General features: G+C 39.9%; 1 protein-coding gene across 1 annotated transcript; it reads left to right on the top strand.

The window, feature by feature from the left end:
* On the top strand, window positions 1-8,228 carry anxa3a (annexin A3a). Its single transcript, XM_071483972.1, has 14 exons — window positions 1-122; window positions 947-981; window positions 1,066-1,113; window positions 1,201-1,288; window positions 1,456-1,550; window positions 2,143-2,256; window positions 3,204-3,294; window positions 3,563-3,642; window positions 4,171-4,227; window positions 4,329-4,422; window positions 4,507-4,602; window positions 4,960-5,018; window positions 5,465-5,587; window positions 7,419-8,228. The coding sequence occupies exons 2-14, from the start codon at window positions 967-969 to the stop codon at window positions 7,476-7,478; spliced, it is 1,020 nt and encodes a 339-aa protein (XP_071340073.1). The 5' UTR covers window positions 1-122; window positions 947-966; the 3' UTR covers window positions 7,479-8,228.
* Window positions 8,229-15,716: the final 7,488 nt, after the last annotated feature.

The raw sequence follows: 15,716 nt of genomic DNA, 5'->3' as shown, positions 1-15,716 counted from the left end.
AAGGCAGCACCTACCTGTGCGGAGTGGGCGTGGTCAGGTGACTCTTAAAGCTGGGTTTCCAGTTTCCACAGAGACGGAAGGTGTGTCGGAGGAGGACGTGCTCGGTTGACTCACAATTCCAGGTGAGATTTTCTGCAGGTTCTTTGTAAATTAACCTTTAATGTTTCACTTCTTTCGCTTTTACAGATGATGTTTCTGGAGTTAAACGTTTGTACAGAGATGAGCTCATCACCTGAGCCCGGTGTGTTCATTCTACTGTCAGGGGCAGGTTTTGCATTGTACCATCAGTGTATGAGTTTGTCTCATTATTTTATTTTTGGGCTTGTAGAGCTGTTGTGTTACATTTTGCCAGTGATGTGAAGCCGCACCTTTATCCAGCAGAGCAGCTCATTAGACAAACACAGTGTAGATGTGTCAACTTGATAATAATGTGACTTCCTGAACTAAATTCACAGACATCAAACTTCCAAATGTTACACAGCTTCTGTTAGAAAGGAAACCATATGCCACACATCCTACATGTAAAATACAATTTGATCACAGCACCTTACTAATGAACAGAGGAGGAGAAAGGCCATTTGTTGAAGATGAATTTTAATAAGTAAAATTGAAGATTTGGGGAAATAAAACAGAAGATGCTGACAAATCAGAAGTCAAGTTAACAGAAGTCTGTGTTTAAGCCAACTCTGCTCTCGTGGATCCCAGTGGTGTCATTTATGTTTAACATTGTACGTGATCCCTTACAAATGAATTAGATAGAAATACAGTAAATATGTTAATGTTCCAGGATCACTGTGGGAAATTAAATGAACGCTTAGTGGTCTGTGATGGAAATGTGCTGTTTTGTGAATGTAGTTCGTAGGAGAATATGTCAGGAATCGAGGTCCTAGCATAAATCATAAAATAACAACAAAGTTTCTGAATTTGTTTCTTTTTTTTTTTACAGGAGAACTTTCTGTTGTCGTCATGGGATCTGTATGGGTGAGAAAAGTTGTGTGTTTTTATTTTTTTGATGAGGTTTTGATTGATTGTATGTTTTAAACCGAACTGATAAACGTTCTGCAGGATGACTTGGAGGGTCTTGTGGGTTCTCCCTCCTCCTCCTCAGCAAAGGTAGGTCCAGCTCTGGCTTCAGGCTTTACTGTGACACTTTATTTAAAGAAACACAAACTGATCGATGACTGTCACCGTTCTCCTCAGCCTGGAGTGAGAGGAGCCATCAGACCTAAAGCTGGCTTTAACCCAGCGGCGGATGCTGAGGCTCTGGAGAACGCCATGAAAGGACTTGGTACACACACACACACACACACACACACACACACACACAGATTTATGTCCCCACAACATGAGTAATACACGTTTCCTGGTGTTAATCACAGTCTGGACGCTGCGAGCATGAACACATTCTTTAGGTTTATTGATGAACTTCCCTCTGGTTCTTTAAAAATGTCCCAGGCACCAAAGAGAAGATACTGATTGACGTTTTGACGCAGAGAAGCAACGCTCAGAGGCAGCTGATCTGTGAAGCGTATCAGGAAGCCAAGGGCAGAGTAAGAAATCCCTGATGTTGTTATTTATCTGCAGTTACAGAAAACACGGGCATCGCTGCGTATGAAGGCTTTCAAACAGCCCCGTCCTCTGCTGCTCCGTCAGTTCTTACTCAGTGTGAAACATGAGCCTGTGCTCTCGGCAGTGCATGTTTGAGCAGAGTGAGTCAAGACTCTGAGCAAAGCCTGTGCACGGAACAGGTTCCCTCAGCATTGTGAAGGAGTTGTTCCTTGTTTGTGGTGGCAGGTGTTACTGATGGCTGTAAGTCAAACTGGTGGCTGGTGAGACTGATGAGTGTCAGTCTCTGTGTGTTTATACTGAATCATTTCTCTTAGGAAAAAGAAAGTGTTGTGTTTTCACCCAGAGCTGCTGCCTGTTTCTGCACTGATTTGATTTAAGCTCCAAAAAAAAAAGTTTCTTCTGCAGCTTTAAAGTGACAAGTAATGATCACAGTTTCTTTTGTGCTCTGATAATGAGCCTGTGTGTGTAGGTGTGGAGCAGAGGCCTTTGTGTACCTGCATGGGTGCGGTTGTGTGTTGCATGAATGCGAGCGTGCCTCTCTTTGAAAACTGATGAGCTGTGTTCACGTCACAGACTTTACTGGAGGACCTGAAGAGCGACACTGACGGTGACTTCCAGGACCTGCTGGTGGCGCTCATCACCCCCCCGGGGGCGTACGACTGCCACGAAGTGATGAAGGCCATGCAAGTCAGTGTGTTTCCCACGGTCATCTTTGTATCTCTGAGGAGTTTTATCTAATCGTAAATTAGTCCAGAGGAAACAAAGATATTTTAGTTAATATGACTTCAATACTCACTTCAGTTCAAACCCTAATTTTCCTGAAAATAAATATGTTTACACGTTTAATCAAACCCAGTGGGTAAGAGAAGCCCTGAAGTGCGCTTAAATATACATCTCAACAATTCATTAAACATTTATTTTTGATTTAATTTTTGAAATGTATTTTTGTGTGCATTAGTGTTAGTTTAAGGTGTTGTCTATTTAATGAGCCTGATCCTTAAAGGTGCGATGAAAGGGAAAACTGAGCTGACGTACACATGGATCAATAGATTATCAACTTGTTTATAGGTTGTTTTTTAAAGGATTTTTGTGAGAACATACATGCATCAAATGTCAGATTCATCACTGCAGAGAATAAGGTTCATAATTAGTCATTTAATGTGCAGTTTAAACAATCTGACAACTATTATCTGGAATCCTGTGATTTTCATTCAGCCTTTATTTAGTCACTTTCATTTAGGTTTGGGCTGATATTTATTCATATCAAATATTGCAATATTTCCTGCCATATGCAGTATTTTCTTTTCATAAAATTGAAAAAACCTTTTTTTTCAGTTCTGCAAACAAAACATAAAATACATTAACATAATTATATATTATTGAAAAAATAACTGAAAGATTAAATAACATATAATGATATGATATTGATATGTTATAATATTTTGGACGTTGCCCAAGCAAACACTTTCCTTTGTCGCTGTTTTCAGACTGTCGATGTTGTTTTGGAGTAAAGCTGATCCATGTGGTCTTTCACTGACTCTTATCCTGCTTTCATCTCTTTGTTGTTCTTCTTGATGTAAATGCAGTTTAGACGTTTGTTCCACGTGGTAAAATAACTCCGTGTGTTGCTGTAGGGAGTTGGAACCGATAGCGAAGCCTTGATTGAAATCTTTGCATCCAGATCCAACCAACAAATCAAAGCTCTCCGTGACGTCTATTTGAAAGGTAAAGAGCGTCAGCGGCCTTCGTTCTAAAGATTCTAATTAAAATTGTCACAGCAGTAAAATTTATTTGTATAATTGTAGTGAAACAGTTCTTTTGTTAAAAATGTAGCTTTATTCAGTGTTTTTCATGCACGAAGACGACATGTATTCAGTGTCAGGAAATAAAAGTCTGTTCCAAATTTTAATTAGTCCGACACACTTTACTGTGAGTGTTTTGCTTTGTGATAACTTTTTCATCACGAACCTCTGTCGTATCTTTTCCTCCACAGAAACAGAGACGCAGGTGACCCTCAAAATGAGGAAAGAACTCTCTGGAGACTTTGCCGAAGCCCTGCTCATCCTGGCCGAGGTTTGTCTTTACAAAATAAAAGAAAACTGAGAACAGAGCATCCAGACAATAAGATCTGTAATATACAAGATCATGTGGAAAACTGAAAATTTGATTTGGAGAGATTAAGAAGTTTTAAAAAAAAAAAAAAAAAAAAAAAAGTACAGTCTGGATTAAAGATTAGAGTTGTTTTTTTTTTTGTTGTTTTTTTTTACATGTAATTAATAAATATCACGTATTTTTTCCCCTCAGAGAAACTGAGAAAAATATACAAATATGAACAAATTAAATTTGCATAAAAATTATTGTTAAAGAAAGAAAAGGAGGAGAGGACATAATTATAATGATGAGCAAACAGTCATCACAATTACTCTGCACAATGTGGGGATTAAACTGGTCGTGCTGGTTCGGACTGGCTGTAGCGGGGAAGCCTCCAGCGGCTCCTTCAGAGTTAAGTGTTAAGGCTTAACATTGGGTGAATTCTGAAAATCCTCTCCCTGTGCTGTGGGCCCTTCACAGTCCCAGATGTAATCGAAGTTTTGTTTGCAGGGTCAGAGAGACGAGAGCCCCACTGCAGATGTACAGAAGGCTAAAGAAGACGCCCAGGTGCAGCATGATGCATGGTTCAGCTCTGTCACAGGGAAAATGTTTGTCTTTGGGTGGAATATGTTTTTAAGCATCTTTTTTTTTTTTTTTTTTCTACCCAGACTCTTTATCAAGCAGGGGAGAAGAAGTTGGGCACAGATGAATCTAAATTTATCGACATCCTCTGCCACAGAAGCATTCCTCAGCTCCGACAAAGTACAGACGTCACATTTAAAGCATGTTGGTCAATTTGCAGTAACTGGAAATGTAACATGAGACTTTCTCCTGGTTTCTGTGCAGTTTTTGTTGAGTATAAGAACATCAGTGGGAAGACTCTGCAGAGCAGCATTAAGGGGGAGATTTCAGGAGACCTGGAGGATTTGCTGGTGGCTGTAGGTGAGTTCATCTCTGCGCTCTGTGCTACCTGGAACGTCTTAATTCTAACATGTTATTCACTGTTTGGCCAAATGTTTGTGGACGAAATCTAATGAAAAGTCCTCACAGAAGAGAAGCAGATTAACACATGTTCAACAATCACATGCTGGAGTAACGGTAGGCTGTCCACATACTTCTGGTCGTGTTTTGTATATCTCCATGACGAGAGTGAATTCAGTTTCTGTCAGATATTCCAAAACATTACAGACATTGCTTTTTTGAATATTATCTAATAAATATTTAGCAACAAAACATCTTTTCTTTGTCTTTGTAAAAACACTGTGTAAATCCTGCTGGTTTTTGTTGTTATTTCCCCAGTGAAATGTGCGAAGAGCATACCGGCCTACTTCGCTGAGCGCCTGCATGAGAGCATGAAGGTGAGTTTACAGTTTTATCACACGTTTCATTTCATGGTCATTTTCTAAACACAGCATCCAGTTCACAGCATCAAAGAAACATAAAATACAATAATATGATTATTTAAAACTAAAAGATAATTGAAACAGAAAATACAACAATACTACAATACAGATAATATCATATATTGTGATATTTAGGCTGGACTGTACCTAGATATTCAGTTTTGGATAATCCTACTGTAGTAGCAACGCAACTTTACAGATAATAATAATAATAATAATAATAATAATAATAATTGTTATTATAATAAATAAATGTAAGTTTCTTCCTCCTGTCATCTGCAGTATTTGCAGTTACTAACTCTGGTGGGTGGTTGTTTGAGATGTCCGTGTTGTGATGTAGCAGTTTGGGGGGAGGAGATGTTTCCTGCTGGTTATTTCAAAGGCAACGATCCTGGTTCCAGGGTGGAGGAACCGATGAGGCTACTGTGAACCGGATCATGGTCAGTCGGTCTGAGATTGATCTGGTGGACATCAAAGCCGAGTTCAAGAAGATGTACAACTGCTCGCTGCGCTCAGCCCTCGAGGTGAGGAGCTCCTTTTCCTTTCTCTTCTGTCACATGATTCAGGTTTTGTTTACATCCTGACTGATTTTTTTTTTTTCTCTCTTTACCATTTGTCCAAATATGTATTCAATAAAGTTTAAGTCATGTTCTGCTGTAGTAACCAGGTTGTGCTGGGTTCGCTCCAGTTCATTCAGCTGAAGGATCCTTCTGTAAATGTATTTTGCACACACAACATAAATTAACTATAAATCCAGTGTGATCACAGGATTTTACTGGACTCTGATGTCCAAATGTGATCTCTCTCCTTCTGCCCTCTGTGAGTTTGCTCTCTGAGGACTGATCCATCATCAGAGTTTGAAGTGCGGCGTCACTGATCTAAATGCAGCTTGATTTGAAGCAGCTTGATTTGCTTTAGAAAGCCACTCTGATGTCTGTGAAGCCCAACATGGTTGAATAATGCAGGAGCCTGCAGGTCCTCTGAGACGCACAAAGACTGCACTGAGACAAAGTGACTCATCTGCAGGATGACAGGAGCTGTGTGAAGAGGGAAGTTGCCCGAACAGCTCTTCATGTGACACATGAATCTGTCGCTGACATCAGAAATAACATTTCTTCAACTCTCATTAACTCCAAAAACTATTTATCAGCTGAGGATAGAATGAGATTCCTTCAACAACACTCTGGTGAGCTTTGTGTTCTGTGTGTCCTTTATGTTGCATCACCTGGTTGCACAGGTCGGTCTCCAGACCTGATCGAACTCATTAGAGACAACGCCGACCTGTTGTAGCTCTAAGAGACAAATTAAAAGACAACTGATGTGTTCAGGGCAGTAAAACCACATTTGTTTGTCATTTGTGAGTTTTGGCTGCAGCTGGTAAGTTTGAATTCTGTTCCAGTCGCTCTGACAAATATTTGTCCATCATTTGGAGAGACTCTTGAGGTTTTAATCACACAGACATATCTCAGAGGCAGAGCTGCTCTGGAAGCAGAAAAAAAGTGTAATTGGCTCCATTACTGTGCCTTAGTATGGATGTTTGCTCAGTGGAAATTAAAAGATGAGAATAGACTGTGAAGCCTGAATTCTGCAACTGTCTCGTAAACATACTTGCAGCTTGAGGGTTAGCTGGTTAGCCTAGCTTACAAAGTTGTACTTCAGTACTCGACAGTAAAGTTTAAGCACTTTGTCGTTTTAACAACAGTAAAACAATTCTGCTATCTTTCAACGCTTGAGGTTCTGATAGCAAACCTGCAGCTGAGACTTGTGGGAGCTGTGCAAGCTGTTGAATCAAAGCCATTCAGTTCCTATCTGCTGAAGGCGGCACCATCTGTAGACTGGAGACTTGGGCCTGATGCAGAGTTAAGCCACAAAAATAAGGACCTGACACTTGACTTGGACTCGAATGTTGTGAGATTTGACTCCCCAAAGTATTAACTTCAGACTTGAGACTTGGAAAGAAGAACTTTTAATTCTCAAGGTTTGACCAGGTAAAATCCCAGAACAGTAAAGAAAGACCCTCCACATTGGAGAGCTAGCTCCTATGTAAAAACACTATAACGTTTTGAAAGGAAAATGCTATTTCGTCTCATTTGTCAGCTCTATTTATTGAGTCTTTTTTGTGGTTATGACTGGAGGAATGTTTGTCTCTATAATGAGCTGCTGGATATTTGAATTTCCCCTTGGGGATAAATAAAGTATCTATCTTATCTTTCTAGAATTGAAGAAGCTAACCTGGTTAAACATCACCTCTCTAGTCTTGTATATGGTTTAGTTATATAACAGCCCAGCTGACTGTGTAAAGTGTGGGATGTGCTGATCGGACACGTTTCTCCTTGTGTGTGTTGTGTCGTCCAGTCGGACCTGTCCGGAGACCACGGTGAGTGTGTGCTGGCCATCTGCGGAGGAGACGACTGAGTAACTCTCCCCCTGAGGTCGAGAGGAAGCGTACACACTCGACACCGACTGTCTTTCACTTCTACTCTGCTCGTGTGTTTCATCTCAAACTACTGTACGACATAAATGAAGCAAGAATAAGGGATTATTGATTTTTTTTTTTTTTTTTTAATAATTTTGAAATTACTAAAGTTTTTAAATATTTAAATATTAATCATTTCACAGGAGGATTCCTACACAGAACTATGTAGTTACAGCAATTAGATTATTTTTATTATAACTGCAGTTACTTGCTGGTACAAAGTTGTCTTTTAGTCTTTTAGGCAGCAGGTCAGCTGACCTTTCAAAGACAGGAAACCTTTCTACAGTACAGGAAAGCATTCAATTCCACAAATAAAGAGAATGAAGGTTCCACTACTAAATGAATAATACTTAATATATAGGTAAGTTTAAATGGAGCATTTTTGTCAGGGACATTCATAAATACTAAACCATTCACATAGTTCTTTACTGTAACCTTCCAGGAAGTCAGAGACAAATATGACAATTATGAAACAAAGCCAAAGTAATAAAAGACTAATTAAAATACATTTACATTCACAACAAATTCCATAAAAATAAAGGTGAACACAGAGGACGGGCTGTTGTTAATGTGTAGTTCTGTCAGTAATACGATAAATTAACATTTGATCTGCTCATTCATCTCTTAACTGTTTTCTCTCTCTCTGATTGTAATGATATTAATAATAATAAACAACCTGATGAATTACAGCTGGTGATTATCATTGTCGGCCTCACTGACACACTGACACACTTCCAGTCCTGTAGCTCACCTAAGTCTCCAGCAGAGGGCACCACAGACCCAGCAGCAGGGTTTAAAGCTTTTCGACGGCCTGTTGGTCCAAAGAGCTCAGGCGGCTTTAAGAGGCTTACAGAGGCCATATGTGAGGAAAATCTGAGCTATGCAGATCAGTGGATTTTTTTTTTCACCTGTCTTTATGGAAATTCCTCCTGATTAGGTGGAAAACAGTGACTTTAAGCGAGTAGTCTCAGCGGTGTCTTTTAAGAGAGGTCTGTCTAAAAGAAAAAAACATCTTATTAGAGCTGAAACAATTAGTCAATTGACAGGAAATTAAATACGTTTTTTTCATAATTTCCCATTTCCCCACTGAATCCAGTGACTGCATTAGCCCACAGCTACATCTTCAGTTTTTTTGTAATAAATCTGTAAAATATGATTACAAATGAGCAGCTGATCCAAACAGCTGAATGCTGAAACATTGTGATGTTAGAATTAGTTTATAAGAATGAGAAAACTGATATCTTACTATTATATTACCATTTAAAATATGGTAAATTCCTGTTGAGTATTTTCCATTGATTTGTTGAATTTTTTTTATGTTATTACATTTACAATTTTTACTCCATATAACTTTTTCCTGTTTTATTTCATGTTTCAGGCTTTATTATTAGATTACAGACAAAGGTAATTAGGTCAGAGGTCAGAGATGTGGTTTCCTGACAGTAGATGCAACCAAAATAATCTGTAATAAGAAGGAAATAATGAATGTTCATGACCTCATTGTTGTTTCATCATTCCTTCTTTCCAGCTTATCTAACCAGAGCAATAGATGTGCAAAGAGGTAAAGGACAAAACTGTCTCATTTGCAGCAGACTTGGCTTTAATGATGCCAGACGGCCTCATAAAGAGGAAAAAATCAAGCACAGGAGTTAACTCAGGCATAACTGAAGATAAAACCCCCTAACAAAAACAGTAAATCCAAATTTAGCTGTAAGAAATGTGAATAAGTCCAATCACCACAACACACAAGGTGTCTCTTCTGCTCAGGGATAATTTCATTTCAGTTTAATTGATTTCAACAGTTTCTAATCTACAATAAAACCCTTCAACTACAGTTTAATTCTCACTGAGAAGACCTCTCTGGAAACGTGGCGCAGAATGACAGGAGCCTGAGGGGAGTCTGGGGCTGCGAGGACCAAACGCAGCTTGTTTTCCTCTCGGTGTATCTGAGATTTGTTGCAGAATGAGGTCTCTATCTGCCGGGAACTGTGACATCTGCTCGAAAAACTAAAGCAAAACAATATCTGGTTCCTTTTAGAGCAGAGAACTTGGTTCTTGCTTGGCAAAATGGGAACACATGCAGAGAGCAAGACCTCAAATGATTAAATTCAGATGATAAACTTTCACTTCAAATGATGAAATTCAGATACCCCCCCACCACCACCAAAATGAGTTCATGAAGTTTTGTTAAATGTTGCCAGAAAACACGTGTAAGTCGAGCGGAACTGACACCAGAGCGCAGATATCAAAAAGTCTGTCGGTAAACTATAAAACCCAGTGGAAGCCATTTTTAAACATTTAGACATGACAAAGTTTTTACTTTATGATTTAACATCTCATAAATTTCCTGGCAACTTTGAGACTCTGAAAAAGAGAAGAAGAAAAAGACTTTGAAAATTGAAAATGCAGTAAAATGTGACTTATTTACACAGCATTCCAAATTTTATTAATAAATATATCTCAGTACTTAATCATAAATAATCTGAATATAATCAGGATTTGTTCAAACCTGACTATTGTGTGACTTTGATGTTTTTGATCACTTTTTGATGTGAGTCAGGAAACACAACAATGCTGTTGTTTAAATGACAAAATACTGAGTAAGTAGTGAACCCTGAGAATATGTTGTCAGCTGCTGTTACTCAGAGTAATGGCTTGAACATAGCAATAACTCCATCTGATGAAAGACCATGTAAGTCAGTGGAAAGCTCCAGAACAGTTGTGTGAGTGGACCTTCAGCGGAACTGTTCTGTCAGATGCTGTTTACAAGGTCAAGAATAAACAGTTAAATCCATCAAAACCGTTGGTTTGTCGGTGCGTTCCAAATAAACCAAAGATCCTGCCATCACGCTACCTGGAGTCAACAGAGCACCCATACGTCACAGCTGCCAGTCACAGAAAAGGAGTGAAATGAAAAGTCATATCACACCACACTGTCCTCCTCTGAATCTCCTTATTCAGCTTATCTTCTGTCAGTGTCAACAAAACTGAAGTACTGAGAGAACCAGGCTGCTGCTCACTCCTAGAAAAGGAAATTTAGTGTCTCATAAATTCCAGGATATTTTATTTATGCTGTAAAACACATGAGCTGCAGCCTCTGGTGGCGTCCAGATGAAATCCACAGACTTATTCATCATCCCTCTGCAGCACCCTGTGTCTTTATGTCTTTCAGTCCTGCAGGGAGCCGACAGTAAAACTCAGGCCAGACACGCTCGCAGACTATTGAGGTGGATGACAGCCCGGAGGCAAAGACGTTTTCCTCATTAAAGCCAAAGTAATCACCCAGAGTCCTTCACTCCCCAAACCCACACCCACCCCCTCCACCTTTATCACCACTGAAGGAAAACAGGAAGAGGGGCTGCAGGCAGACATCTATACGTCTTCATCTTCTGACAGCTTCCACACACAGCCCTGGCCTGCGTGTGTGTGTGCTCACTGTGATAGGGAAACAGGGGTTGGAGGGGTTATCAGCACCAAAAATATTTTTAAAACCCAGTTTTTATTACACACCATCTTTGTGACCTACTTTAGAGCAGGCTGTTATATGACCCAGTATTCTTTTACTGTCCTTCAGACAATTCAAAAGCTGTTTTTTATACGACTCATCAATAAGACAAACTTATAAAACTGAAATAAATAACAATAATAATCAATAATTTACAGAGTAGTGATAAGTTGTTATATTGCAGACAACAACACTGACCTCATTAATAAGATGCTGCACCAATATATTGTACTTTAAACACTTATATTTAGCAACTTTGTGATGTCACTGCTCTGTCGTGCCCCAGGACCTTGCAGGTTGGAGGGTGGGTCCAGGTGGGCTGGTTCACTCAGAACAGTCAGCCAATCAGAAGAGAGGCTCAGAGCCAGATCCTCTCTTCTGATTGGCTGACTGACCTGTTGTTACCAGAGCTCCAGAGAGAAGCCTGAGAGAGGAGATATAAAACTACACTGAGACGGTTTTTGGTTCTTAAAACCATCTCATTAAATGGGGTCAGTCGTCCCTTCCTGGTTCATTGAGGAGCTGACTGAACATATACACCAAACATTAACCGTTCTTTTGTTGTGCACTGCTGCACATCAGTGATCACTTTATGAAACTACACGCTCTGCTGCTGCTTTTTCTTTAAACACAGTCCAAACTGTTACTTCTTTAACTTGACGTCTTTTTGGGGAATTTCATACCTTCATCAGTAAGTGACAGTGAAGAGATGACAGGAAATGAGGGAGTGATGCAAAAGGAGAAATGCAGTCAGTAAAACCTGATTGCAGTCATGGTTTTAGACTGTGAATGCTGTCTGTCTGGAAATCTTTAAGTGATTTAGTACTGTACTTCAGTTAAGCTGGGGTACTTGCAAGAAACAGATGTGGCAAAGGCTGAGAGACACATTCCCCAACATTACGGACATATTCTCACACAAGGCACTAAAAGTCATCATATCTCCTGATTTAGGGACTTTTAGACCCACAAAGAGGCCATTCAGTGTGCATAACGGAAAATAAAAGAAGCATAAAAATAGAGGTAAAAAGCATAATAAGAAAACAGAATAAAAACAGATCATAGAACAGATAATATCTCATGAAAGTGCAAGGATTAAAGGATTAAATGAAGGCAGTGGAGAACGGAGCAGTTTTAAGCTTATGGGTCAAGTTCTAAAAATGTTGGATCAGCGTTGCAACACAAACTCACTCTGAAGTCATCACATACGAACGCGTGGTCGGGGCCCCTTTGCCGGGCCCCTGTTCTGTTGCTTAAGTGTTGTTGGGTCCTTCACTTTCCACGGTTGAACTTGATAGCGTCTCTTTGTTAGAACCTTTCCCTCTGCTGAACGTCCTCATCAGCCAAACTCCACGCCTCAACAAATAAGTGACCCTGGAGTTTTCACTTATCTGTTTACATTTTATTGCTTTTACATCATATATTTTATGAGAAAATGATCATTTTCTGGTTGCACTGTTGTAATTTATTTTCTGAAGTTAAAATCTTCAGTCACTGTGGTCACAGTGACCTGGTTCATTTTTCTCCTGCTCTGTTATATTGCTGCTACAGGGACCAGGAGCTTTGTCATGACACCAGTGAAGTCAAGTGTAAGGCTTCACTGTAGTTCTTTATATCAGACTGTATGAAGCCTGTAATGTGTGACTGTGTCTTCTGCGACAGTGTGTGCTCTCAGAGCTGTGCAGCAGCCCAGCAGCGCTCCAGTAAAGAAAACGAATCTCGCAGGGGAACGTGAGGAAATTTAGGCCAAGTTCATCCATGCTCACTGCGCTCCAGACTCCAAACTGGTGTGTGATGCCAAGTGTAAAGTGTAACAGACCAGAAGTCAAGAGCAGAGCTTTTATCCCTCCTGACAGGACTCCAGGAGATGTAGGCTTGTCTGTGAATTTCCCCCATTATATTCTTCCCATGTAAAAAGTCTCCATTCATAAACTGGACTGTCATTCAGAAGTACAGTACAGACCAGCACTGCAGTCTGCCTTCCTAACACTTTACTGCTTCACTGTGTGAGAGGATGACGCAAGACTACATGCAAGACTGATAGGGAATATTGAGGACACAGGGATTCCACCAAAATCTTAAACAGTTGTTTTCCCCCTTAAATTCCCCCTTTATGTTTCTGTGAAGCTGCAAAATCTTACATGCACCAAAAAGCAGTTAAAATCAATCTCCTTTTTGCATGTCCTAAGGTTCTTTGTCTTATTCTTAATATTTCTATACAAGACTGTGTGTTTATGGATGCACGTTTCACATGTTTTGTGTGGGGCTCTCCTGGAGGATAGTATCAATCCCTTAACATATATCTTTAAGGTTGGAAACCTTATTGTCTGACAGTAGCAGTAGTAGTTCCTTGGAAGCTACAGACTGTTTACACAGAGTTAAATATTCCAATGGGAGACTGGTTGCATAGTTTAAGCAATCTGCATTTTCTTGTGCAACATTTTAGTACAATTTCCCCAAAATTCAGCTTTTTAATGCCTGCCATCTCCATATCTTTGATAAGGCCTAACGAGGGTTTAAACGCTTGTCTGTACAACACAGGTTCATGAAGATGGGGCCACATGGCAGAGGTTTCTGACCCTTTGTGGTTTTTGATGTCTTAAAATGAATCCATTTACAGTATACCTGTGACCCTTTATCAAACATAGCTTATGGTCTTAGTGTGGACATAAATTGTCAGCAGTGATTTTTCCTCTGACATTGTTCAACAACAAAGGTTTTGAGACCCAAAGAGGTGAATGAAGCCAGTATAAAGAGAAAAAGCAAACGATTAGTAAAAAAAAACCCAAAACAAACCACTGGTTTGCAGCATATAGTTTGTTAGTCAGTTTTGTTATATTTACCATATGAACAATGTATCCAAGACTAATTTGTTCTCAAGGGCCAGTTAACCTGAAATCACAATGTTTCACCTTTCGTCTCCTGTCAGTTCACTTCAGCCCAGCTCAACTGGTTTCAGATCAATTCATCACTCTTAAATTATAATCAGGATCAAAGCATCACTAACTAAGTTCAACAACATCAAAGTTAAAAAAAAACAACAAAAAAACTAGAGGCATAAGTAACAATCAAAAAGCAGTTTGTTTTGAATTGTTGGTATGAACTGGTTTTGTATTTTTGGTTTTGTAAACACCCATTTGAAGACTTCCCTTGGCTGCAGGTCCTCCAGGAGGTCAGAGGTCAGAGGTCAGCCCAGGAACCCGGTCACTTTTCTGCTCAAAGATGCTCCAGCAGGGTCGATGCTTGTCAACCCATCTACTTGCTGAATGGTGATCTCTCTCTTTCTCTGTTTCTGGGTGTTCAATCACCAACAGGTGGCAGTATACACTTCACAGACAGCCAGACAACAATAAGTGTGTCAAAGAGGAAAGATTCCCCCCCTGCAGAAACAGGATGTGTCCAGACATGGGGGTTTATACAGTCATGTGATCCTGCTCTGCTCCTCCTCATCTCTTATGTAATCCCCATCACAGCCATGTGCTCCCCCAGTAACCACTGACCTGAATATGCTAATTGTGACCAGTTATCCACAGAAGTAGACATTTTCCACCTCTAGCAACTGATGTATGAACGGCAGAGGTGACTTTGGGTGGTGTTGCATGATGTAGACTGTGAAGGAATGAAAGTCTGGAGAGTAACGTTGTGGATTTTCCAGCCTACACTCATGCCTTTGTTCACAGAGCCTGTAGGCAGCTGTCACACCACTTCCTCATTGACACTGTCTGGTGAAAAATCACATTGTGTTCTCCACTGCGGATGATCATTAAAATTGAAGGGAGTGTCGAGAGATCAATTCACACATACTGAGGAAGTAAAAGCCAAAACCAGTGCCTTAAAAAAAGACAGATGAAGATAGAGCTTTGATAATGATTTTTATTAATGAACAGGATGATGAATGTGAATCAGGACAACACGTTACTCCAGACTAGCCTGGGGTTTGTTTATTTCACCATGCACTGCATTCTTTCTGGCCTGTTTTGTGCTCTCCTTTCCTCAACCAAACTGCTCAGCCTGTCTGTCACTGACACCGCCCCTTTATAGATGAGCATTGTCTGGGTGCTTTTATGGAAGCCCAACGCTACCAAGAAGTGAAAAATTAAAACATGAAAAGTGGGGCTTACTAAGTCACATTTTTCATGTAGTATGTCATAATTTTGAATTTAGAGGGGTTACAGCATAGAAACAAAACCAAAAAAAAAAGACAAATACAAAATGCAGCTGATGAATTCCTCCTTAAAAAAGTAATTGGCTATGGAGATATCCAGAGAACTGTGTGGAACCATGGCATTATTTTGACATACTACATGATATAAGTTCTGACTTAACTAAGTAAGTAAAAATAATAATCCAGAGATGTTGAGTTTGCTATTTCGGAGAAGTAAGGACTTAGCAGTTTCACAACTGAGAAGCTGGTATCAGAATCTGAAAAAAAACAACTTTATTTATTCCCACAGAACAATTGCTTTGTCACAGTTACACCACGGGCAGTTGGGAAAGATGAAGTAAATAAGTAAAAGTGTAAAGAATATTCATTCATTCATTCATTCATGCTGCTCCTCTCTTCCTGGCAGGAATGGGCCTCCATACCTCCGCTCCGCGTACACCAATCATAACAATAGAGGGGGCGGGGCCACGCCAGGTTAGGTTGTCGCTCTCATTGGGTAAATAACAAACC

The sequence above is a fragment of the Trachinotus anak genome, unplaced genomic scaffold (genome assembly GCF_046630095.1).
Source record: "Trachinotus anak isolate AG129_WGS33_773 ecotype Australia unplaced genomic scaffold, CSIRO_AGI_Tana_v1 ptg000008l, whole genome shotgun sequence".
Classification (NCBI taxonomy): Eukaryota; Metazoa; Chordata; class Actinopteri; order Carangiformes; family Carangidae; genus Trachinotus; species Trachinotus anak.
The sequence above is the reverse complement of the archived record's forward strand: the minus strand, read 5'-3'. Positions and strand labels throughout refer to the sequence as shown.